At 39.8% G+C, this 24430-nt stretch overlaps 1 protein-coding gene across 1 annotated transcript in view; it reads right to left on the minus strand.

Annotated features, from left to right (window-relative positions):
* FAM160B1 (family with sequence similarity 160 member B1) overlaps nucleotides 1-23461 on the minus strand; it is a 45320-nt gene extending 21859 nt beyond the window's left edge. The window contains exons 1-6 of the mRNA XM_026446676.1: nucleotides 23060-23461; nucleotides 14589-14667; nucleotides 8599-8768; nucleotides 6454-6558; nucleotides 5864-5986; nucleotides 78-371 (exon numbers count right to left, since the gene is read on the minus strand). Of these exons, the coding sequence (XP_026302461.1) occupies nucleotides 78-371; nucleotides 5864-5986; nucleotides 6454-6558; nucleotides 8599-8768; nucleotides 14589-14667; nucleotides 23060-23104 (816 nt within the window). The 5' untranslated portion in view covers nucleotides 23105-23461. The remainder of the gene's footprint in view (nucleotides 1-77; nucleotides 372-5863; nucleotides 5987-6453; nucleotides 6559-8598; nucleotides 8769-14588; nucleotides 14668-23059) is intronic.
* Nucleotides 23462-24430: the final 969 nt, after the last annotated feature.

Consider the following 24430-nt stretch of genomic DNA (forward strand, 5'->3'; position numbering starts at 1 on the left):
ATACAATATAAAATAAATAAATAAATGCACATTATTGAAATAATATGAGGAGGAAAAAAGTAAGGACCATAACTCACAGGGCTTCTAGTAAGATTTAACAAAGAATTCACTAAATTGTAATCCTGGTTTGGACGAACAACTGAGGCCTCTGGCAGTGAGGTGACACTGAGGTTATCCAAGCTTGTGGACAGGTGATCCATCTGATGAGGAGGCTCATCTTCCAATTCTGTTTGCTCCATTCCAGTAGCACCAGATAATTCCTCTGGTTGACGGGACTGTCCTGTATCTGTTGACAAGGAATCCTGACCTTTTAATGTATCTTCTGAAATTACACTTGGTACTCCTTTGGAAGCCAATGATTTCATCTTATTCTGAAAAGGAATATATGGTTTATAAAAGTCACATCAAGAACTTTTAAAGCCAAAAATAATATTTTAACGGATTTTTCTATAACATTCCACATGCCTAACCAGAGTAGCAATAAATGTTATGTCACATGAAAATATTCTGACTTAACCAACTGTGTTTTAGAATGATTTTACCATTGCATAGGAGTTTATCACACTCCTCATACTAACTACAAAATGTTTTACACTGACCATAAGCAATGAATAGTATTAGTGATAATTTGACTACTGCTTAAAACAACTAATATTAGTGAGGAAAAATTTTCAGGAGGTTTCAATTGCAGTTAACTTTTTTCTCATCACTGGACTACTGTAACTACATAGCCTCCATGTTAATTCTTATAAGATCACGGGATGGGGCGGGAGGGTTTGCAGGAAGGGAAGTACAAACTAACAAATAAAAATATTTTAAAGTTCAAAGGTTACCAGCATTAGACTGAAGGTTTCCGTAAAAGCCCCCAAATTCTCTCAAATATATAAGAATCTTTTCTAAGTTTTTCCTTAAACCTCTACTCTATAAGAACACAAGAAGCTGGGCACAGTGACCCATGCCTGTAATACCAGCACTTTGGGAGGCCGAGGCAGGGGGATCACTTGAGCCCAGGAATTCGAGACTACATGGGGCAACACAGTGAGACCATGTCTCTACTAAAAAAAAATACAATAAAATAAGCTGGGTGTGTTAGCTTGCGCCTATGGTCCCAGGCCTTGGGAGGCTGAGTGAGGCAGGAAGATTGTTTGAGCCTGGGAGGTTGAAGCTGTGGTGAGCTGTGATAATGCCACTGCACTCCAGCCTGGGCATAGAGCAAGACCTTGTCTCAAAAAATTTAAAAAAAAGAGAACCCAAGAAACCACTCAAGGGACATTTTTACCAGTGTCTTTAAGATAGAAATAAGATTTGCTTGAAATGCTGGTGCTCCCTCCCTCAATCCACACACCCAAACACAAAGAGAATCTTAACTGAAACAAATGAGCAAATTATTAGCTTCAAGGCAAAAGTATCTTGCTTTCCATATGAAAAGAAGAGCAGAAATCAAATTATACACATAGGTTAAAATTCACCATAAACTAACTTCTCCACAGGGCCTATCATCATAGAAACATATTAAAGGCTGAATGAATTCAGGGTTCTACTTCCAAAGTTATATTATACTAATTATAAATCACTTTTATTGCCATTAAAAGTATAGGTTAGACCAATCTTCTTGAGAAATTGAGTTCACAGAACATACATTAAAAGAAAACAACTCTATGGGACTCAATGAATACTCCAAACAATTTGCCAATTTCCAACAAAATCAATGGCATATTGGCTGGGTGCGGTGGCTCACATCCCAGCACTTTGGGAGGCTGAGGCAGGTGGATCACTTGATGTCAGGAGTTCGAGACCAGCCTGGCCAAAATGGTAAACCCTGTCTCTACTAAAAATACAAAAATTAGCTGGGCGTGGTAGCATGTGCCTGCAATCCCAGCTACCAGGGAGGCTGAGGCAGGAGAATCACTTGAATCTGGGAGGCGGAGGTTGCAGTGAGCTGAGATCATGCCACTGCACTCCAGCCTGGGTGACAGAGCGAGACTCCACCTCAAAAAAAAAAAAAAAAAAAAAACCAATGGCATATCATACTTTTTATGAAAGTAAAACATTTCATTCCATTTCAAATACTAGTAATATTGTTGGGAGAGGTGTCTCAAATAAGAACAGCAAGAGGAAGGATGTTAGTTTAGCACTCTGTCCTTCAATCAGTGTTTCTCAAAGTGAGATTCAAGACTGTTGGTATCCTGATCTTCTATGGGGCTTGATAAAAATGCAGATTCCTGGGTCCCATCCAGACCTGATGAATGAGAATATCTGGAGGTGGAGCCAAGGAATGTGCATTTTAGAAAAATTCCCTAGGTGATGAGGAACTGTGGATTTAACACTTTGGTTCCCACTAAAACTGTTCCCCTTCTGTTTTAGGGATCTCATCAGTACCCACAACACAGCCACACACAGGGCTTCTAAATCTCTTAAACTTCCCTCCCAAATCAAAAATTTTCAATACTGAATACCTGCTAATTATCTCCATCAGGAAATCACGACGACTCAAAGCATCTGGAACCAAAATTATCATCCTCCCCTCAAAATCAGCTCCCTTGGGGCCCCTGTTTTTCCACTAGCAGCAGATTTACTGGTTCAGGAATTCCAGCATTCAAATCATTCTTTCCCAGCTTCTGCATCTGAGCAGTTACAAAGCCATATAGAGCCTACCTCTATTCTGAACACACCCATTTCATTCCAACCTATTGCTTCCAACTTGGTTATAGTCCTTGTTACTTCTTGCCTGGGTAACTCCATCAGGTTCCAAATTAGTTTCCCTGCTTTTATCTCTCCTTCCAAAGAATCTGCCATGTAAAAGGCTGCTGCCAATTTAACTTAAGGCACAGATACCATCACATAATAACATCCCTGCTCAAAAATAGTTAATGGCTCCCCAGTATCTACAAGTAAGAATAAACTCTTCATCCTGTCATTCAAAGCCTTTGACAATACTTAGTCTACCTGTTCAGGTGCTTCTTGCCACACATCCTAATTATACTGTTTCCTGAACACACCACAAACTTTTATATCTTCATTCCTTATGTTCACCCACTCTAAACATCTGCCAAGGCTCATTTCTTTTTATTTATTTATTTTTTAATAGAGATGAGGTCTTGCTATGTTGCTCAGGCTGATCTCGAACTCCTGGGCTCAAGCAATCTGCTTGCCTCAGCCTCCCACAGTGCTAGGATTACAGGTGTGAGACACCGCACCCAGCCTCATTTCAAAGATGACCTCTTCCAGGAAGACTTTCCTGATGACCTAGAGCTGATGAATTTCTCCAGTCTATAAGCATTTAGGGAATTTACTTTGTATCTTTCCTTTGATTCTCACCTTACTCTACTTTAGATTACAGTATCTGAACATTCACATCTACTGTCTTCAGCAGACTGTAAACCCCTTTAGGACAAAGACTGTTTCTTTTCTTTTCTTTTCTTTTTTTGAGACAGAGTCTCACTCTGTCGCCCAGACTGGAGTGCAGTGGCGCGATCTTGGCTTACTGCTACCTCTGCTCCCGGGTTCAAGCAATTCTCCTGTCTCAGCCTCCCAACTAGCTGGGACTACAGGCACGTGCCACCAAGCCTGACTAATTTTTTGTATTTTTAGTAGAGAAGGGGTTTCACCGTGTTAGCCAGGATGGTCTTGATTGATATCCTGACCTTGTGATCTGCCCGCCTCAGCCTACCCAAGTGCTGGGATTACAGGCATGAGCCACCATGCCCGGCCGGGAACTCACATACCATATATATTTAACCCATAGTAGATGCAAATATTGGCTGATATTCATGAACAGAGAGAGATGACATTTCAGGGAATACATGCTTGAGAACTGCAAAACACTTCTGCTCTTATCTATACTTGTAAGTAATAAAACTGCATTTCTGGCTGGCCACAGTGGCTAATACCTATAATCCCAGCACTTTGGGAAGCTGAGGTGGGTGGATCACCTGAGGTTGGGAGTTTGAGACTAGCCTGGCCAAAGTGGAACCCCATCTCTACTAAAAATACAAAAATTAGCTGGGTGTGGTGGCACGCACCTGTAAACCCAGCTACTAGGCAGGCTGAAGCATGAGGATCACTTGAACTGGGAGGCAGAGGCTGCAGTGAGCTGAGATTGCACCACTGCACTACGGCCTGGGTGACACAGATTGTCTTAAAAAAAAAAGCAAAAACAAAAACAAAACCCTGCATCTCCCTAAAGATTCATTCATTTAGTGTTAACTGAGCAGTTCCTATGCATTGTGCTAGATTCTAGAGAAGCTGTGGGGACCCAAGATTAATGAGACAGAATCCTTGTCCTCAAGGAGCATACTGACTAGCAGGAGAAAATAAAATGCGCTTAAATAACCAGTGCTAGGGGACTGTGGTAACTGACATTAAACACATACAAATAGTCCTATTCGTTAAAAAAATGCAGACACCTACCACCTCAGGCTTTGGAGAAATATGTTATAAAAACACTAAACAAAGCAGACGTGTCACTAAATCTGAGGGGTGTTCTCCGTAGTGAGGTTTAGAAATGTGAATGTTTTTCTGAAGACGGGTACATACAGTGTACCTCACCATAAACATACATAAGCCTACATATTTCATCTGCAGAGTCTCACATTGTTGCCCAGGCTGGAGTGCAGTGTTGCAATCTGGGCTTACTGCAACCTCCACCTCCCAGGTTCAAGCAATTCTCCTGCCTCAGCCTCTCAAATAACTGAGATTCCAGGCGTGCACTACCACGCCAGGCTAAGGTTTGTATTTTTAGTAGAGATGGTGTTTCACCATGTTGGTCAGGCTGATCTCGAACTCCTGATCTCAACTGATCCACCTGCCCCAGCCTCCCAAAATGCTGGGATTACAGGTGTGAGCCGCCACACCTGGCCAGAAAAATATTTTTTAAAAAACTGAAAAGAAGGCCAGGTGTGGTGGCTCATGCCTATAAATACCAGCACTTTGAGGGGCCAAGGCAGGAGGATCGCTTGAGCTCGGGAGTTCTAGACCAGCCTGGACAACACAGGGAGACCCTGTCTCTACAAAAAAATTTTTAAAAATTAGCCAGGTGTGGTGGTGTGCACCTGTAGTCCCAGCTACTTGGCAGGCTGAGGTGGGAGGATCACTTGAACCAGTGAGATTAAGGCTGCAGTGAGCCACGGTCATGTCCCCACACTCCAGCCTAGGTTATAAAACAAGACCCTGCCTCAAAAAAAATAAATAAATAAATAAAATAAAATAAATTACAAACAAAAAGGTAAAAAGACAAAAACAACATAATCATTTTTTTCTAAAATATTCCAAAATGACTTCACTGCTGGAAAAAAAAGTGAATGAAAGCAAAAAGTACAAAAATATATTTTTTACTTAAAATCTAGAAGTAAAATCCAAAATATCACTTGATTTAAATAAACTATGATTTGGTGATTATGGTATCAAAACAGTACAAAATACTACAGCAATCCCAACTGCTATGAGGTTGGAGAGATAATTCGTGCTTTTTTCCATCTTGTCCAAATCTGCACATGCCATCCTTATCCCAGGCCAGATTTCCCATGCTACATACTAGGGCAACTTGGCTGAAAATATGATAGCATATCAACTTCTGCGACTTGTCTATCTCTGAATCAACCTTCAAGCTGACCTCTTTTAAGCCATGACTTTGTATCTGTCCAGTCCCTGCACCACCTCATATCTCTGGCTCAACTGCATTCTTTGAAATTCTTTTTTTCCCAGGAGAATAAAATAGTGATCTTAAAGGAAAAATAATTCTGGGAAGTACAACAAGCTAATAACCCACAAAATAGAGCTCCTTCTAATATTATTCACAGAATTCAATTTTCATAATGATCTTAATGTAACTATAGTTTGAAGGTTGATAAGAAGTGTATCATACCTCTAGGAAAAAGTTAACCAGGTAGGGGTCCTGTTTCAGCTTCGCACACACAATGCAAAGAAACTGAATCTCTTCATTTTCTGTTGGTGTTGCTAGGACTTCACCACAGAGTCTAATTAATTTCTGTGAAAACAATTGTTTTTAACTTTTTAAACTTAGGTTACTTTTTACAAATTTGTAAAATAACCATTCATTTACCTTAAGGATATTTAAAATTTTTCATATGATGCAAATACCCTGCATTAATCAGAACACTAATGACATTTATAATTATCTATATAAACTTATTAGTGGTAAATTTTTCAAGTTCATTACTGTAAATAATTAATGAGTTATATAATAAATTCTCCTTCAGATGTCATGGAGGGAAAATCCAAGGAAAATTCATGTATAAAATTTTAAAAGAGAATTAGAAAGACTGTAAGTACACTTAATGCTATGTGATGCATAAAGAAAGCTCAAGTATCTGCTAATTTGCATGTTAATTTTGGAATAATTTCATTATTTTTACTCTCAGAAAAATAATATAAAATTATTTCAACATTAAAAGAAATCAAACCAAATACTTTTATGTAAGGTGAACAAAATACCTGCACTGGCCTGTGCACGTTAATATGTGGAAGTAGTGGCTGCCGGATTCTTCCCAGAAGTTTCGTATAGAAAACCAAAACCTGCTGTTTCATTCCCGGAGGACACTGGGTATAGGAAAAAAGGAAAGCCAACAGGAAAAGATCAGACAATGCAAACTGAAAAGCTGCAAAAATCAGACAGGCAATGTATATGAATGTATTCCACCTTGAAAAGACAATGCAACTGGCCAGTTAATAACTGTCAGAATAAAATTTTCAATCAAATATTAATGATGGGTATTCCAGAAATAATATTATATATCCGAGACCATAATATAGCATGTGTGCCACAGGCTCATGTAGTTACAAACAGCATGGTGATAATCTGTTGCTGAGATTAGAGTTTGGTGCAGTCAACATCAACCTGTTTATATTCTAAATGCTGGGGTAACATGAAACTGTAATAGTTAACTCCCTGCCGGAACAAAGGCAAAATCTTGTTACTTAGACTAATGACAGACAGGTCAGCAACAACTTTCCATCATATGTATGTAGGAGTAAATAAAGCCTCCTAACATACATGTAAATAAAAGGAAACCTATGGTGTAAACGGTTCTGATTTTATCCTAACATCATTTTAAATTAGAGCCGTCCCTCAGTATACACGGTTATATCCAAATCTGCACTCACTTAGTTCCGGTAGTCAGCCCCGTGGAACCCACATATGTGAAAATTCAGCCCTCTGCATAGGCAGGTTTTGCATCCTGGAAATACTGTATTTTCCATCCATGTTTGGTTGAAAAAAATCTGCCTATATGTGGACCTACAAGTTCAAACCCATGTTGTTCAAGGGTCAACTGTAAGTATTCTTTGCCTATTATAATCATAATATAAATCAACCAAATTATTTATATTATAATAGGCAAAGAATGTTTAATAAATTACTTTTTATAACATACCAGTTGTTTTAAGTATTTGCTGAAAAATAGGTAAACCCAATGATCACTCACACTGCAGATTAAGAGAGTATGAATTAACAAGGTTATATTCCTTAATTAAGCTGCTTATACTGCTTCACATTTCAAATACAGTTACAAAATGAGTATTTCCAAAGCATCATCATAGACATGCTATCTGGAAATAGTATAAACTATAATCTTATGCACAATATTTTTAAGCTAGCAAATACTTTACACTATTTAGATAAATGACTAAATTATACTTACAACCACCTGTATTAAAATAAATTTACTAAAGTACAATTACTAACTTTTGCTCAAAAATCAATTAATCAATTTATTATTAACAATCCTTCTCTCCAAAGGACAGGAAAAAGCAGGAGGAGGAGAATGAGTTGCAGAATATTAGGGAGCAGGTGTGTTGCCTAGAAAACATAAATTGAGTGAATTTAACTTAAAAGTAAATTAGAGTATTACAGACAAAAGGAAATTGTCTTGTATGCTACTATTCATAACTCTCTTTGTCATGAAAATGTGTCTGTAGGTTTCTTTTGTTTTAACCTAATTTTTTTCACATGTATCATAGAAATTCACAGAACTATAGACTTCTGGGCTGGTGAGGCCCCTCAGCAATCACTTTTTGGATTTTAAAGAGGAGGAAGATTAACCAGAGAGACTTATGATGGTCACAGTGTATGAATAATGAAGTCAGGACTGGAAGCCTGGTGCTTTACGATATAAAATATTATTGATACCATAATTTCAGCTTTGTAAAGATTTTTCAATATTCATCAGACCTAAAAAATATAAATTTGCTCCACTCAACAGTTTAGTTAGTGTCAAAATAATCACTGACATTCTCTTCCAAGACTATGACAAATAATTCTTATTTTTCAATCCTATTTTAACTGACTTCCTTCTCTCTTTTTTTATTCTGAGTTCATGTACTTGAGTTTATTTTCATAAATGTTTACATTGGAATTCTAAGCAGCCAAGTACTAGTTGTTGTCTAGAGTGTTTGGAATCTTTCTATCTCTATGGACATATGTGTATAGGCTACATAATTTTCTTTTTTCCACAATCTTAACTTGAATCCTGCCATGATCAATACGCACCTTTTAAATCAAGTATTTGGCAGCTTCTTTATTCATAAGACATTAAGGCATGTACTACATGCCCAAAAACATGGTGTGGATTAGGAACTTACATCAGCTTTCCCCAAGGTGTATAATGTTTCCAAGATTTTGTGATGGAGCAAATATTCCATACATGGCCCCGTCTCTCCAGATTCCCGTTCATTTTCTTCTTGAACCAGTATATCTAACATCTGTTCCAGATGCGATGGAATATTTGTATCGGTCACTGGGGCTTTATCATCTAAACAATAAAAAACACTCATCAAATATTTACACATTTTTAAACTGCATATCTGCACCTAAAATACTCTCTGTATTTCCCTTTTCCTATTCAAACTGAGAAAAATCTGAACTACACACTTAAGTGAGGTTTATAAACATAGTATGATTATCTCTAATAGAATTTAGATGATGCATTTTGTCATATTCTTACCCCAAAACTGAATCAATATTCTGAAATATGGCCAGGCACGGTGGTTCACACCTGTAATTCTAGCACTTCGGGAGGCTGAGGCAGGTGGATCACCTGAGGTCAGGAATCCAAGACCAGCCTGGCCAACACAGTGAAACTTCGTCTCTACTAAAAACACAAAAAATTTAGCCAGGCGTGGTGGCGGGCACCTGTGATTCCAGCTACTCAGGAGGCTGAGGCAGGAGAATCACTTGAACCAGGGAGGCGGAGGTTGAAGTGTGCAGAGATCGCACCATTGCACTCCAGCCTGGGTGATAGAGCGAGACTCCATCTCAAAAAAAAAAAAATCTGAAATATATTCCATAAGCTAACATTCATCTATCCATAGTAATTCAGAAATAAGAGTTATTTATGTGGGAAAATGGGAACATGACCAGGAAAAATACACGTCATATCAAAATGTTCTATGTGTACTTGTAATCGAAATTTTTTTTTCACTTAGCGAGTTCAGAAGATCTAAACTTTACGTTTCTTTAAATAGAAGTAGGTTGGCCTTGAACATTAAGGCAAATAACCTGGGATATATGAAGAGGACAGATTCTGTTTTGTATTGCTACTACATTACTTTGTAGGATTGGGAAGCCTGTCAATTCCCCTAATTCATTTTCTTCTATTAAAATGAGAAGGCAAAAGGAAACCCACTACTAAAATTATTGACATCTCTCATTAACAGATGATTGTTTTCCAAAATCTGTTTTTCAAAGCTGCTTCTCTGGAGAATTTTTATTAAATATTACTGATTTCTTATAAAAAAATTAAAATTTAGTACTATTTTTTAAACATATCACAGTTAGACTCAAACATCACATGGTTTTATCAATCTATCCTTATTATACTAAGGTTAAACTACTCTTAAAAATGTGAAGTTTTATAGAACATTTAAATACAAAATACATTAGGAAATGCCAAATTCTTTACTTATGTCTCTATTTTCATTTACTTTGTACTTCTATAGTTTGAACAACACAAGTCTGGTATGCTATGTACTGATATGTTGCTTTGTCTGTATACTAGCACAGAGAGAAAACTGTAACACTAAGCCTTATGGAGAAAACAATGGATAGAGAAGGGTCACCTTTGTTTTCAGGAGGACATATGTATCAAGTTTGATATGGTATGGGACAGTTGTTAGAAGAATGGGTCCTGGAGTTAGACAACTTGGATTCAAATCTTGGCTCTGTCACTTTCAGCTGGATGAACTGGTGCAACTTATGTAAGCATCAGTCACCAACATCTATAAAATGGAACTAATAAACACTAGTGAGTACTATTATATGATTTCAATGAAATAATAAAGCCCAGTCCTTAGCACAGAGTAAGAATTCAAGAAATGTTATGTCTCATTTCATATTCTAAAATGAGTAGCCTAGCGCTAGTAAAGGATGATTTATAAGTTTACTTATAGTTTATTTTTCAAAAATGTGTTTTCCCCATAATTGTAGCCTTTATATACACAAACACTCCAGGAAATAATGAATGTTCAAGCACGGTTTAATTACAATTACTTATGGCAAAAAAAATGAACAAAAATACTTTTAAAATTGAGAACTAAGTTAATTGTAAATTGAACTTGACAGGATTAAAATCTTAGCTCCCTATAAGACAAGATCTAGTTTCAGCCACCGATTCTCAACATTCCTGAACTATAAATGGCATTGTGCCTTTGCATATGCTCTTTTTTCCCACCTGAAATGTTATTTGTCCCATATTTTATTGCAATGTACATACTTATTTCTGCTACTAGATTACAAAACATCTTTTAAAGCAAGAACTTATGCATTTTCTCAAAGCCATGGAAGCAGGAAAAAAATTATAAGGGCTAAGAGCAGTCCTTTGAAAAGGCAGCTCCTCTCAAGAAACATTTCTGTAGATCTGCTGGCTAAACATCTAAATGAAGTTAGAAATTACATATGTATATTTTTTTGTCTCATTTTTACTTACTGCACAAATATAAAGGTTTTTTTTCTTTTAACAAATCACGGATAATCCTGTCAGCTTGCCAAATGAACTATTCTCATTTTCTCATGTTTCCTTTTAGTTAAATGACAAGCATCCAATCTGCATATCCACCAGTGCTTACCTGCATACTCCTCAGGGGATCCTGTAGTGCTAGGTAGCAATGTCCCTATTTCATTCTGTCACCAAATTTCGGTCCATGGGCCAAATCCAGCCCTGCCATCAGTTTTTGTACATAAAGGTGCATTGGAACAAAGGAAAGCTCATTTTTTTTTTTCTTTTGAGACAGAGTCTTACTCTGTCCTCAAGCTGGAGTGCAGTGACGTGATCTCAGCTCACTGCAGCCTCCACCTCCTGGGTTCAAGCGATTCTCCTGCCTCAGCCTCCCGAGTAGCTGGGACTACAGGTGCATGTCACCACGCCCAGCTAATTTTTGTATTTTTAGTAGATATGGGGTTTCACCATGTTGGCCAGGATGGTCTCGATCTCCTGACCTCGTGATCTGCTTGCCCCGGCCTCCCAAAATGCTGGGATTACAGCCATCGCAACTGGCCTACACTTACTGACTCTAAAGATATTAAGAAATCTGATTTTTAAGGTATTATAATGGTATTGTGATTGTGGTTTTTTTTTTTAAATCCTTGTCTTTAGAAATAAATACTAAATTATTTACAGATAAATTATTATATTTGAGATTTGCTTCAAAGTAATAGATGGAGGGAAAATAGGTAGGATATAGATAAAGCAAGATGGGTCATGAGTGTTTTAAGATAGATGATGAATGCATTGGGATTCATTATTATTCTGTCTTCTTTTGTATATGTTTGAAATGTTCTATAATTAAGAAAAATAAATAAAATCACTGGAAGGCTCACACCTTATCTGCTCTTTTAGACATTAATACTAATAGCCTGGCCCGAAGGTTCATTCTTTAACAGCAGAGCTTAAGAACTGCAACAGAGACTGTACAGCCCACAAAGCCTATCTGGCCTTTTATGGAATAGTTTGGCAACCCTTGACCTAATCTATTCTCATTCCCCATATTCACTTTCCATCCTTCCTATTTACTGAGAAAAACAGATGCAACCAGAAGATAACTTCCAAAGACTCTGTACACCGTATCTACCTGTTTCCTGCATTTATACCCTTGTTCTGCTTTCTACCTTATTTTAACGGATGAACTGTACTCACGCCTATTTAAGGCCAAGTGTCTACTTTTACACAAGATCCCTTCCTCCCTTGCCTACTTAAGGATATTGCATAGAAATGATCTCATCTGGCTGGATGTGGTGGCTCATGCCTGTAATCCCAGTACTCTGGGAGGCCAAGGCAGGTGTATCACCTGAGGTCAGGAGTTCGAGACCAGTCTGGCCAACATGGCAAAACCCCGGCTCTACATAAAAATACAAAAATTAGCCAAGTGTGGTGGTGGGTACCTGTAATCCAGCTCTTGGGAGGCTGAGTCACAAGAATCGCTTGAACCTGGGAAGTGGAGGTTGTGAGCCAAGATGGAGCCAGAGTAAGTGTCAGTCTCAAAAAACAAAACAAAACAAAAAACAAAAACAAACAAAAAAAAAAAAAGAAAAGAAAAGAAAAAGAAATGCTCTCATCTCACTCTTGTATCTACTCTTTTCTCTACGAGATAGCTCCCATCAAATAAAACTGCAATATCTTATGTCTTTTTAAAGAATTTAAAAACCCTTTCCTGCTGCCGTATCTCCTTCTCCACCCCGTTTACACTAATACTCCCCATGAGAGCAGTCTATACACACTGTCTATACATCTTTTCCACCCATTTTCTCTTTTTTTTGAGCCAGTCTTCCTCTGTCACCCAGGCTGGAGTGCAGTGGTGCCATCTCCACTCACTGCAACCTCCACCTCCTGGGTTCAAGCAATTCTCCTGCCTCAGCCTCCCGAGTAGCTGGGATTACAGGTGTGCACCACCATGTCTGGCTAATTTTTGTATTTTTTTGTAGAGTTGGGGTTTTACCATCTTGGCCAGGCTGGTCTGGAACTCTTGACCTCAAGCAATCCACCCATCTCGGCCTCCCAAAGTGTTGTGATTACAGGCGTGAGCCACCGCGCCCAGTCAGTTCCACCCATTTTCTCTTAAACCTACTCCAGTCAGGCCTTCTCTCTCCTCCCTGCCATTAACGTGGCTCTTATCAATAAAACTAATGTGCTTCTTGTAGCTAAATCTAATGATCCATTCTTAGTCTTCATTAACCTGACATCAGCATCATTTGACACAACTAATCCTTCTTTCCTCTTCTAGGCTACTGAGGACACCATTTGCTATTGGCTGTCTCCTTCCTTACCGGCAAAAGCAGCTCCTTCACTACTGTCCTCATCTTCCCAACCTCTCAACACTGGGTCCAAGAGTTCAGTTTTGGACGCCTTCTCTCCTCCATCTATCTTTCCTCCCTAGATAATCTCATCCAGTCGCAGGGCTTGAAGTCCTACTTACATGTTAATAACTCTCAATTTCATGTCTTAAGTCCAGATTCCTGTTGCCAGTTGTCTACCTGACATACCCAAGTGGACGTATGATGGATATCTCACACTCAACACGTCCAAAATGTGCTCACAAACCTGCTCCTCCTGCAGTCTTCTTGTTCTCAGCAAGTGGCACTCTACTTTTCTAGCTTCTTAAGCCCAAAACTTTGGAGTTATCTTTGACTCTTATTCCCTTATCCCCAATATCCAATCCATCAACAGATCTTCCTTTAAAATGTATCCAGAATGCAATCTCCTTAGCACCTCCACCCTGGGCTAAGCCATTATTGTCTCTCGCTGAGACTGCTGTGACAGTACCCTGTCTTACCAGCTTCATCCCTGAATCCTGTCAATCTAAGTTTTTTCACAGAAGTCAAAGTAATCAAACAGATTACATTTCAGCTCTACTCAAAACCCTCCAAAGAGTTCTCACAGTAAAAGTCAAACCCTTACAGTGGCTCACAAGGCCCTGGGAGAATATGCCACAAGCCTCTGAACCCCCACCTCTGCCTTCTTTCATCTCCTGCCACTTTCCTCCTTCAGTTTGCTCTATCCACACTGGCTTCCTTAAAGTTCCTGGGATATGCCAAGTATGCCATATGCTCTGGCCTGAGGGTTTGTGAATTAGGTGTCATTCCCGAGACACCCTTCCCCCAGATATCTAGCAGGCTCAGTTCCTTTCTCCTTTAGATTTCAGCTCACAAGTCATATTGAGCAATGAGGCTTTCTCTAACCTAAAATAGCCAACTGTCCACTCCCACCACCCAAACGTACTCCTATAACCCTTTAGCCTGCTTCATTTGCCCTTGACGCTTATCATCTGACACACTATATGTATTTGTCTATATACTGTCTGCCTCCTCCCAATCAATACATAAGCTCTGTGAGAACAGCAGTGTTGCCTGTTTGACTGTTCTATCCCCCAGTGCCTCAACGATGCCTGACACATAGTAGTAGGTGCTCAACAGATACATTTTTAAATGAGTGACTGAATCTTAAAGACAAATTAAAGATAAGATTGTCTATAAACTTAAATATAAAATAAATTTGAAGACATATTTAAAAATATTTTAGTATTTTATACATTTTCTGTTTAACTTTCACAAATTTTCAGTTAATATCAGCATTGTTCCTTACCTGAAGTCTCTATGTAGTAATGGGTAATTGCCTTCCAGTGATAAACAAAATCTTCTTGTAAAGGAAGAGAAGGTGCAAGCTAACAAACAAAAGACCACAACAATTAAGAAAATGGCATTGAAACTTTCCCATGACTTACGACTCTATATTTATGTATTGTGATGCAAAGGTAGTATAAAAACAAGGGGTGAACTTTGTTTGTATACGTCAGATATCAAACAGAAACAAAATAAGTCGAATCCAAGAAAGTAAAAATGAGTTATCAAGAAAGAGGAAAAACATAATTATCAACATTATTATTAAACTACAGTATTGGGCTTTTTTTTACCCTCCCCTGACACTTGTTTAAAAGTAGGTTTCAGGCTGGGGGCAGTGGCTCACACCTGTAATCCCAAAACTCTGGGAGGCCAAGGTAGGTGAATCACTTGAGGTCAGGAGTTCAAGACCAGCCTGGCAACATGGTGAAACCCCGTCTCTATTAAAAATACAACAATTAGCCAGGCGTGGTGCCATGCATCTGTAGTCCCAGCTACTGGGAAGGCTGAAGGCTGAGACAGGAGAATCGCTTGAACCTGGGAGGTGGAGGTTGCAGTGAGCCAAGATTGCGCCACTGCATTTCAGCCTGGGTGACAGAACAAGACTCCACCTCAAAAAAAAAAAAAAAAAAAAAAGGAGGTTTCAAAGGTATGTTAAATGAAAATGCCCAATATTCTAATACTGACATATCAGTAAAACGAAATTACTAATAGCCAGGAATCTTTGTACCTAGGACTTTGAAATGCAAAACAGTAAAAAGCTGCTACGTAATTAGTTACACGTCATCACTACTAAAACATGTACTAAAGTCAACTTCTTAAGCAGATTAAAACTGTACCCTACATTCAGTGACATACAGATGTAAATCTTTTCTTTTTTAAGCTTGGAATAGGCAGTGCATATTTTTAGCAAAATAACTACATGAACAAGATACTAACAATTTAAATTCCACAAAGTCAAAAATGCTTAACATTTTAGCTCTAAAACTTACTTCAGAAGTTTTATGACCAACATTATATCCCCTCAGTCATCTTACAGCAAACCTACAAGTATTTCAAATGTGCATTAAATGGATAGAAAAAGATTTGCATACACTTTCTACATTTCTTTTCCTTAAAGAGTGAAAGAGAGTGAGAGCTCCCCTAGTCCTAATGTTGTCAGAGGCCTTTGAACAAGAGCGACTCCATCTTGAACAGGAGCTGGGTAAAATGAGGCTAAGACCTGCTGGGCTGCATTCCCAGGAGGTCAGGCATTCTTAGTCACAGGATGAGATTGGAGGTCACAGGTCCAGTATCACAAGATACAGGTCATAAAGACCCTGCTGATAAACAGCGTTCGGTAAAGAAGCTGGCCAAAAGTCACCAAAACCAAGATGGTCACAAAAGTGACCTCCAGTTGTCCTTACTGCTCATTATACACTAATTATAATGCTTTAGCATGCTAAGAGCCACTCCCAATAGTGCCATGACAGCCTTCAAATGCCATGGCAATGTCTGAAAGATACCCTATATAGTCTAAAAAGGGGAGGAAGGTTCAAGGCTGAGAATGGCCCACCCTTTTCCCCAGAAAATTCATGAGTCATCCATCCCTTGTTTAGCATATGATCAATAAATAACTAGAAAAATAGCCAACTAGTAGCTCTTGGGGCTGCTCTGCCTACGGAGTTTTGTTTCTTTTGTTTCTTTACTTCTCCAGAGTCCATTTTCATAGCCTTCATCTAAACAGATGACCTAAAAGAGGTCATGTTGTTCTTGCACTTCTACTGGTACCATTTTGATTTCTTGGCGTCCTCAGCATTCACCTCAGAGCTGGCAACCCTGTCGAAACAATTTCCGAACTATTGTCCAAATTATAAATATTGGTCATAAACATTTTAAGTGTTTCAATCAAGAAGATGAAATGTATTTATGGAATAAAATAGACCTGAAAATATTTCAACAATCATCAATATCGTCCACTGTAAATAGTACTGTGTTAAGAGAATAAAATATTCACCTTATTTTCAAAAAACAAAAAAGACTGCAGGAATGGAGTTAAAATCTTTGGGAGTAATTTAACTTCAAGGAGAACATGGGGAGAAAAAAAACTTATGGGAGATGGAGGGGAAAAATGAGGAAGAAAATTAAGAATCAAAGTATTAACTTGGGAAAACAGTATCATCTTCCTGAAATTTTTAGATTAAAAAAAGTTTTAATCATCCACTTGTTTTTATAATGTTCTCAAAATACATAAAACCTCTTCCTAATTTTTTTTGGACCTGATTTCTATAGACTACCTTTATATAGTTAAGTGCATTCACAAGTGGGACAAACCCAAATGAAATTTGTTGTTTCAGGAACTGTACCTAGTTTCTTAAGTGTCAATGTTACGATTTGTTAAACTTTTCCAAGGCAACCTCCTGGCTATATGAAGAGTTACAGTATCCTTTTTCCAGATTATTTCAGGAGTAGGAATTAACTGTATTTCAAGGGAATTGAAACTGTATTCTCTAGTCACTAGGCAGAGATGTCTTACTGCGTTTGTGTCAGGACCTTTGTTGTAGGTTACAGTCAAATTCAAAGCAGGATAGTGTTACTTTGTGAATACCTCCCTCCAGGAGTTAGATTTAAATAAGAAACCTATTTAACTAGAGAGCTAAACAGTTCTTAATTGCTAATAACTTAGATTAGTAACAATCTTGTACAAACATGAATAAATTTCCTTATTTATGTAAAACTTTCTAGTAAACTTGCCACTTTCATTACTAATTCTAACGTGCAAATCACCTGTTTTATTATTGCATAAAAACATTGATGCTGTGAGTTTAAAAAAAAAGTGTGAATCAGTACCAAGAGATTCCAATTTTTTACAATACAGATAATTAAATTTTTAAAAATTCATGCAATGACTATCACAACCCCAAATTGACATGAAACCCTTAACTAGACTTTGCTTTCTCTGCAAAGCCTGGCTAGACTCTTCCTGCCTAGGATGGAATCCCTATCCATGCCTTGATACTCTTGACCAGCTTGCTTGCTCTCTTTCATCCCATATCCCACTTTTGTCATTGTTTAATTATCCATCTCTTCCACTAGATTGTCAGCTCTATGAGGGCTGGGACTGTATCATCTTTTTCATCACTCAATCTCTGGTTTCCAAGTCAGGCATGACACAGAGTTAAGAATTTGATAATATATATTAAGTGAATACATAAATAACACAGAAGTCACTGCCTTTTAATGAGTAGTTATGTGCCAGGTGTAATACTGCAAATTTTGCACATACCGTATGGTCTTAAACTCTCATGATAAACCTATTTTGCTCAAACTCTGAAGACTCAAAATCAGTTAACTGAAACACTGCCTTTAACTGGGAGCCTGGACTGTGTCCAATACACCCATCACACAAAACTATCTAGATGGATAATTCAAATGAAAACTAGTGTTCTAAAAGTCACCTCTGCTTTTACTGTGTCTCATGTATCATCAACATTCCACTCCCAGATTTTATTTTATTTTTGAGATGGAGTTTCGCTCTTGTTGCCCTGGCTGGAGTGCAATGGCATGATCTCGGTTCACTGCAACCTCTGCCTCCTGGATTCAAATGATTCTCCTGTCTCTGCCTCCCGAGCAGCTGGGATTACAGGTGCATGCTACCACGCCTGGCTAATTTTTGTATTTTTAGTAAAGTTGGGGTTTCATCATATTGGTCAGGCTGGTCTCAAACTCCTGACCTCAGGTGATCCGCCCGCCTCAGCCTTCCAAAGTGCTGGCATTACAGGCATGAGCCACCACGCCTGGCCCCACTCCCAGATTTTTTAAATGCTTCTTTCTTCCCCCAACTTTCCTAATGACCTTCCCCATCTTCTGTCCCCCTCCAAAGTCTTGCTCACTTCCTCCCAGAGAGCCTTTTATAACAACTCCAATCCTAAATGCTTGCTCCCTTCTCCTATAGAGTTCACTGGCTAAACCAATCATCCAAATGACAATAATGGTTTGACTTTTACTGAGCACTTACTATGTGCCAGGCACTGCACTAAGCACTTCATGAACATTATCTCATTTTAATCTTCACAACAATTCTATGATAGGTTTAATTATTTCCCTTTATAATGAAGAAATGGAAATGTATACATATCAACTAACTTGTCCAAGTACAGAAGAAAGGGATAGAGGCAGGAATGGAACCTGATTCTTTCGGGCTCTATAAGTTAGAACATATTCTTAGGCATTCCTTATTCTATAATCTAACTTGTATATTTGTTTTGTTTTCCAAATGAGACTGTAAGCATTGTGACCAAGGACACAAGTACACCAAGTACACCTTGTTTCCCTCACTTTGAGCCACGCTTTCCTGGTGACTCAGAAGACATGTGCTGAATGAGTGAAGGACTGAAGCTAGAGATCACTTTATGGAAAAGAATATGCCAAGAAAACATGAGACATATTTGATTTGTGGTTTGAATTTCCAAGGCACAGGAGATTTTTAAGGAATTACTAGTCTCAACAATCATCATGAACTCTTAACTATAATTTGAAAAGAAAACATTCACTTACATTCTGAAAGACGACTTCCATTAAAGGAATTAGCTAAAATGATAAAACTCTTCCCTGACACTGTCCTTTATCCTCTCTGGAATACATCTGCCCACAAGGGTGGAACTGGTTGGAATTTAAGAGGAACATGCCCTTGGCACATTCCCTAGTGAGGACGAGGCTCTCAACAAATACCAAATTGTATTAAATGGAAAGTGTTTTATCTATCTTTTGAAGAAGCTGTGTTAAAACAATCCAATCTAACCCTGGAACTAACTACAAGAAAGGCCTGAATTCAGACTTGTGACATGTGGCAACTGGCTAACAGAACAGATTAATTTCATAAGACTCTTACTGGCCAATCATTTCTATACTGAGAGAAGACTGTCATTTCTAAAAAGGGAGGCAGGAGTTACATTACAGTTCTTGTATTTGATCAAGAAGGTGTGAATTTCTCTTCCATACTCAAAATGCAGTCTATCAGCTTAATAACACATTTTCAAATATTAATTTTGGAAAATACCTTAGTCATATTTTTCACCCTGTAAGTAGTTACCAGGGAGTGAGGAGAAACCATTAATTAAACAATAAGAAAAACACTATGTTTAAGCCTCACTTAAATGAATATGATAAATGATAATGATAAATGAATATGAAAATGATAAATGATAAATGAATCCAGTCAATGCTAAAAAAAACTATTTGAGCCAGGTATGATGGCTCCATCTTTATAATCCTGGCACTTTAGGAGATGGAGGTGGGAGGCTCACTCAAGTCCAAAAATGTGAGAACAACCTGGGCATAGTGTCTACATTATGAGACCCAGTGTCTACAAAAAATTTTTTTAAAAATTGAGTGTGGTCGTGCTGGCCTGTAGTCCCAGCTACTCAGGAGGTTGAGACAAGAGAATCGTTTGAGCCCTGGAGGTCGAGGCTGCAGTGAGCCATGATCATGCCACTGCACTCTAGCCTGGGTGACAGAGACCCTGTCTTGAAAAATAAGTAAATAGTTAATTAAAACTTAAAAACCCGTTTGAAGGCTCACCAATTGAATAAGGAACCCTGGAAAGTAATCATACCAAAATGGTTGGAAAAGCATTACTCCACAGACTGATCCAACAAAATAATGAAAAAAGGTCACGTCAGCATCCAGGTATTTTCTGTCTCTGTATAATCCTGAAAATTATGCTAATTGGAATAATGCATCAGGAAATGCTAATTGGGCATACAAATGAACAGGAACACACAGAAGAGCTAATGAAATGAACTGAGGAATGGTAAGATTGCTTCATAGGGGAAAATACCAAGCAAATTAATAAACAGAACTGAGTAACTAGAAACTAATCTTGGGCTACAAAAAAAAAAATTATCCAAATACCACAAGGATGGCTTATTCATCATTGCATATGAGTTCATTCCCAAGAGAGAATGTTAAAAGGGGGAAAAAAAAAGGTTTGTATAGGACATCAAACATTTTCCATGAGATTTAACCTCCTATCAAGATAACATGGGTGGTGCCACAAATGAAAACATTAGGTCTAAGGAAATGAAAACATTACATTTCTAAATGTAATGCATTAATTTCAGGACTAGGTGAATACAAGCCACTCTAACTTTTTCTCACTAACCTCAGCAAAGTAGGCTAAGGATAATACAGAGCAGGAGCCAGATAATTTGGCAGATGCTAATATATACAATTATAAAAAGATAATGAGGACAAGAAAACACAGGCCTTTGGATAAAAATGAGCCTTTACTAGAAGAGCAAGAAAGCCGTCTTTCTTTTTCTAAGCACTTATTTCTGTAAACACTAGCCTGATGGGTAAAGAATATAAATACAGTTGGTATCTGTGGGGGACTAGTTCCAGGACCTCTCTTCCCACCCCTAAAATCTGAGGATGCTCAAGTCCCTGTTTTAAAATGGCATAATACTTTCATATAACTTATGCATACCTGTATACTTTAAATCATCTCTAGATTGCTTCTAATACCTAATACAATGCCTACACATCACTTCATTCACATGGATTCAAGGCAATACTTGAATGTGGCAAATTCAAGTTTTGCTTTTTGGAACTCTGCAGAATTTTTTTCCCCCTCGAATATTTTTTTACCTGAGTTTGGTTGAATCACAGGTGCAGAGTCTACGGATAAGACAGCTGACTGTAATGTAGTAAATTTTGATTCCCAAGTATCTCATTAAGTATTCCCAAGTATTTCATATATTCAATGTTAAAATAAAATGATTTGGGCTGGGCGCGGTGGCACACGCCTGTAATCCCAGCACTTTGGGAGGCCAAGGCAGGTGATCACTTGAGGTCAGGAGTTCGAGAGCAGCCTGGCTAACATGGTGAAACCCCATCTCTACTTAAAAAAAAAAAAAAAAAATTCGCCGGGTGTGGTGGGGTGTGCCTGTAATCCCAGCTACTAGGGAGGCTAACGCAGGAGAATCGCTTGAATCCGGGAGGTGGAGGTTGCAGTGACCCGAGATCACACCACTGCACTCCAACCTGGGTGACAGAATGAGATTAAGTCTCAAAAAAATAAATAAATAAATAAATAAAAAATAAATAAAATTAAATGATTATTGGTACTTTTAAAGAAAACAAAATATAAATGTTTTAATAAATTGCAGTTACATTCTTTTAACAAAAGTGCTTTAGAGTGTGCATAAGCAAGAAAAAACTGAAAGTTGTCTTGAAGTCTGCAACTGTCATTTCCCTCCGTGTAATACTGCTCTACATTCATGAAACCCTGTTTTTCTTGTTTGATACATTTGCCCAAGAGCTTGTCCTAGAGCTAAATTTTTTAACACTTCTCATGTATCACTTAAATAACAATTGTACTAGAGTTTGTTTTTATTACTGAAGGCAAAAACTCCATTTTATTTTTGCCTGCCCATAAAAAATTGTTGTATCTGATATTTCTTAAAATGTACATTTTAAAGTGCCCTATCGCATCATACGAACACAGGAAGAGAATAATATCATGTTAAAAATTAGCAAAGTAATTGTTTCTGCACAGAATGCATTTTTCAATTTTGGGCAGTTCTCCCAGAATAAAGTAAACAAGTAAAGCAACTAGCACTCTTACTAGAACAGTGACAAGACATTTTCTTTTTAGTTTCTTTTCACGTATTAGTCTATTAGGATACTTGAATACTGTCTCTCTATGCTGGTGTCTAAAACCCTCAAAGGAGAATACAATTGCAGGATAAACGAAGAGTGACCAGGAAGAGAACTATACAAGAAAGGAAACAGATGGTCTCTGTGCTCGGTGAGCTTGGAAGCTGTCGAAAGCAAACTCGATTGGACCCTCCAAACCCCTATTTCAGATCAATCTATAAGGTTCAGCTGAGTTCGGCCTCCTGGCCCAAGAAAGCAAAAGCCAGCAACCCGGGGGCTGGTCGGCGGCTCCCTCGCCAGGGTCGCCCCACAGCGAGACCATGCCTTTCTCACCCCTACCCCCCAAAACCAAACAAAACAGAACCCAAGCCCAAGCGGTGCTTGCTCGTTTCTTTTGTCTTGCTCAACGGTGACCACTTTTTTCCGGAGAAGGTTAACGTTAAGGGAGTCCGGGGTAGCTCCGTGCGACCCCGCCAGGTGCTCCCGGAACCCCCGTCCCCATCAGAGGAACGAGGCGACCACCGAGCGGGGTCGGGCGGCCGGGTCCTCCCCGGCACCCCCGCCCTGGCTCCTGGAGGAGAGCAGGGACGGAGGGGACCCGCGCAGAGCCAGGCCCGAGGCCCCGGGCGCCCCCACGACTCGGCGGCCAGCCAGGGCGCCTGCCTGGGGCCTCACCCCACACGGGGCCAGGGCCGCCGAGGGCCGGGCCGAGGCCGCCCAGCTTGTCCCCGAGGCCGCCGGGAAACGTAGGCCGCCGCCATCCCCGGCCTGCCGTGCGCCCGCAGCCCGCGGCCTTACCGCCTCCACGGCGTGCTGCAGGATGGAGGTAAACTTGGAGAACATCCTGTCCCGGGACTGCAGCAGCCTCTCCCGGGACGACCTGGAGAGCTCCTCAATCCGCCGCCGCCGCCCCTGCTGCGGCTGCCGGGGCCGCTCCAGAGTGAAGGCCGGTGCGGGGCGGGGAGGACCAGCTGAGGACCGAGGCAGGGCCTGGCCCGGCCGCTTCAGGTGTGCGGTGCGCTGGCGGCGCGGCGGCTCTGGAGGGCGCCGGGACGCGGAGGCGGCGAGAAGGGCTTTCGGCGCGGACTCGGGGCCCCGGGAAGCTCCGGCGGTGGCTGCGGTTGGGACACGGTGGCAGCACGGCTCAGGTTCCTTCCTCCCGCTCTGCCCGCCGCGGCCTGCAGGGGGCGCCGCCGCGGCCCGGGGAGACCCGGCCAGGCCTGCCCTGCGGCGGGGCCGCTAGACGCCGCGGGGGCGGGGCGCGGGGGGGCGCGATGAGGCCTCCGCCTTGCCCGGGGCAGGAGGCGGCCTGGGGGCATCCACCGCCCTCTCCCGGCTTTCTCAGCGCGCATGGGACACCGCCTTGCTGACGTTTTTACAGCTCAGCGTTTCTCAAGAGTTTTGTTTCTCCAGTGGAAGTAACAGGCTGACTTTATAGGGACGCGCAGCCGTCCATATATGCGTATAGTATTCAGAGGTTCTTTCTGTAAGGACCGATTTGGAAGACTCGTAAGGAAACTGTTCTTTAAGCAAACATTGGCAATGGATTTAAATGCCCAGAATTTGAACAAATCAACGACTGCAGGTGAAATGGCTTTGCTAACTATAAAATATATTATTCAACATTAAAACAGGAAATCCCACATGAGCACATGGTAAGACGGCTGGCTCTAAATAGCCCATTAAAATATTTATATATAATATATAATAGAATTTATTTGTGACATGGTTGATAGGTGTAGTGACTCAGAACAGCATTTTATATTCAGTTATCAGATGATACCGGAAAACAGCAGCGAGGGAGAGAATCTGAAAGGAGTCTAATAAATGTCTAAGGCGGATAAATAGAGCTACAAGGTAAGCACTTGCGTGGAGGCTGCTTAAAATAACTCCCCAACAGTGTATTAGTCAAGCCTTGAAGAAGCAATTCAGGCTAGTAAAGTTTAGGTTGAGTTAATACAAATTATGAAAATATTTGTATCCTGAAGAAATTTGTTTTATGCTGGTATATGGCATTTTACCAAAAGGATCATTAAGTTGTTAAGATGAGGTGGGGAGTGAGTTTTGCATGACCAGTGATGAAATATAGATCTGGCCCAGGCGCGGATCTGGAGGCGCGGATCTGGCTCCTGGAGGAGAGCAGGGACGGAGGGGACCCGCGCAGAGCCA

This window comes from Piliocolobus tephrosceles, chromosome 9 (genome assembly GCF_002776525.5).
Source record: "Piliocolobus tephrosceles isolate RC106 chromosome 9, ASM277652v3, whole genome shotgun sequence".
Classification (NCBI taxonomy): Eukaryota; Metazoa; Chordata; class Mammalia; order Primates; family Cercopithecidae; genus Piliocolobus; species Piliocolobus tephrosceles.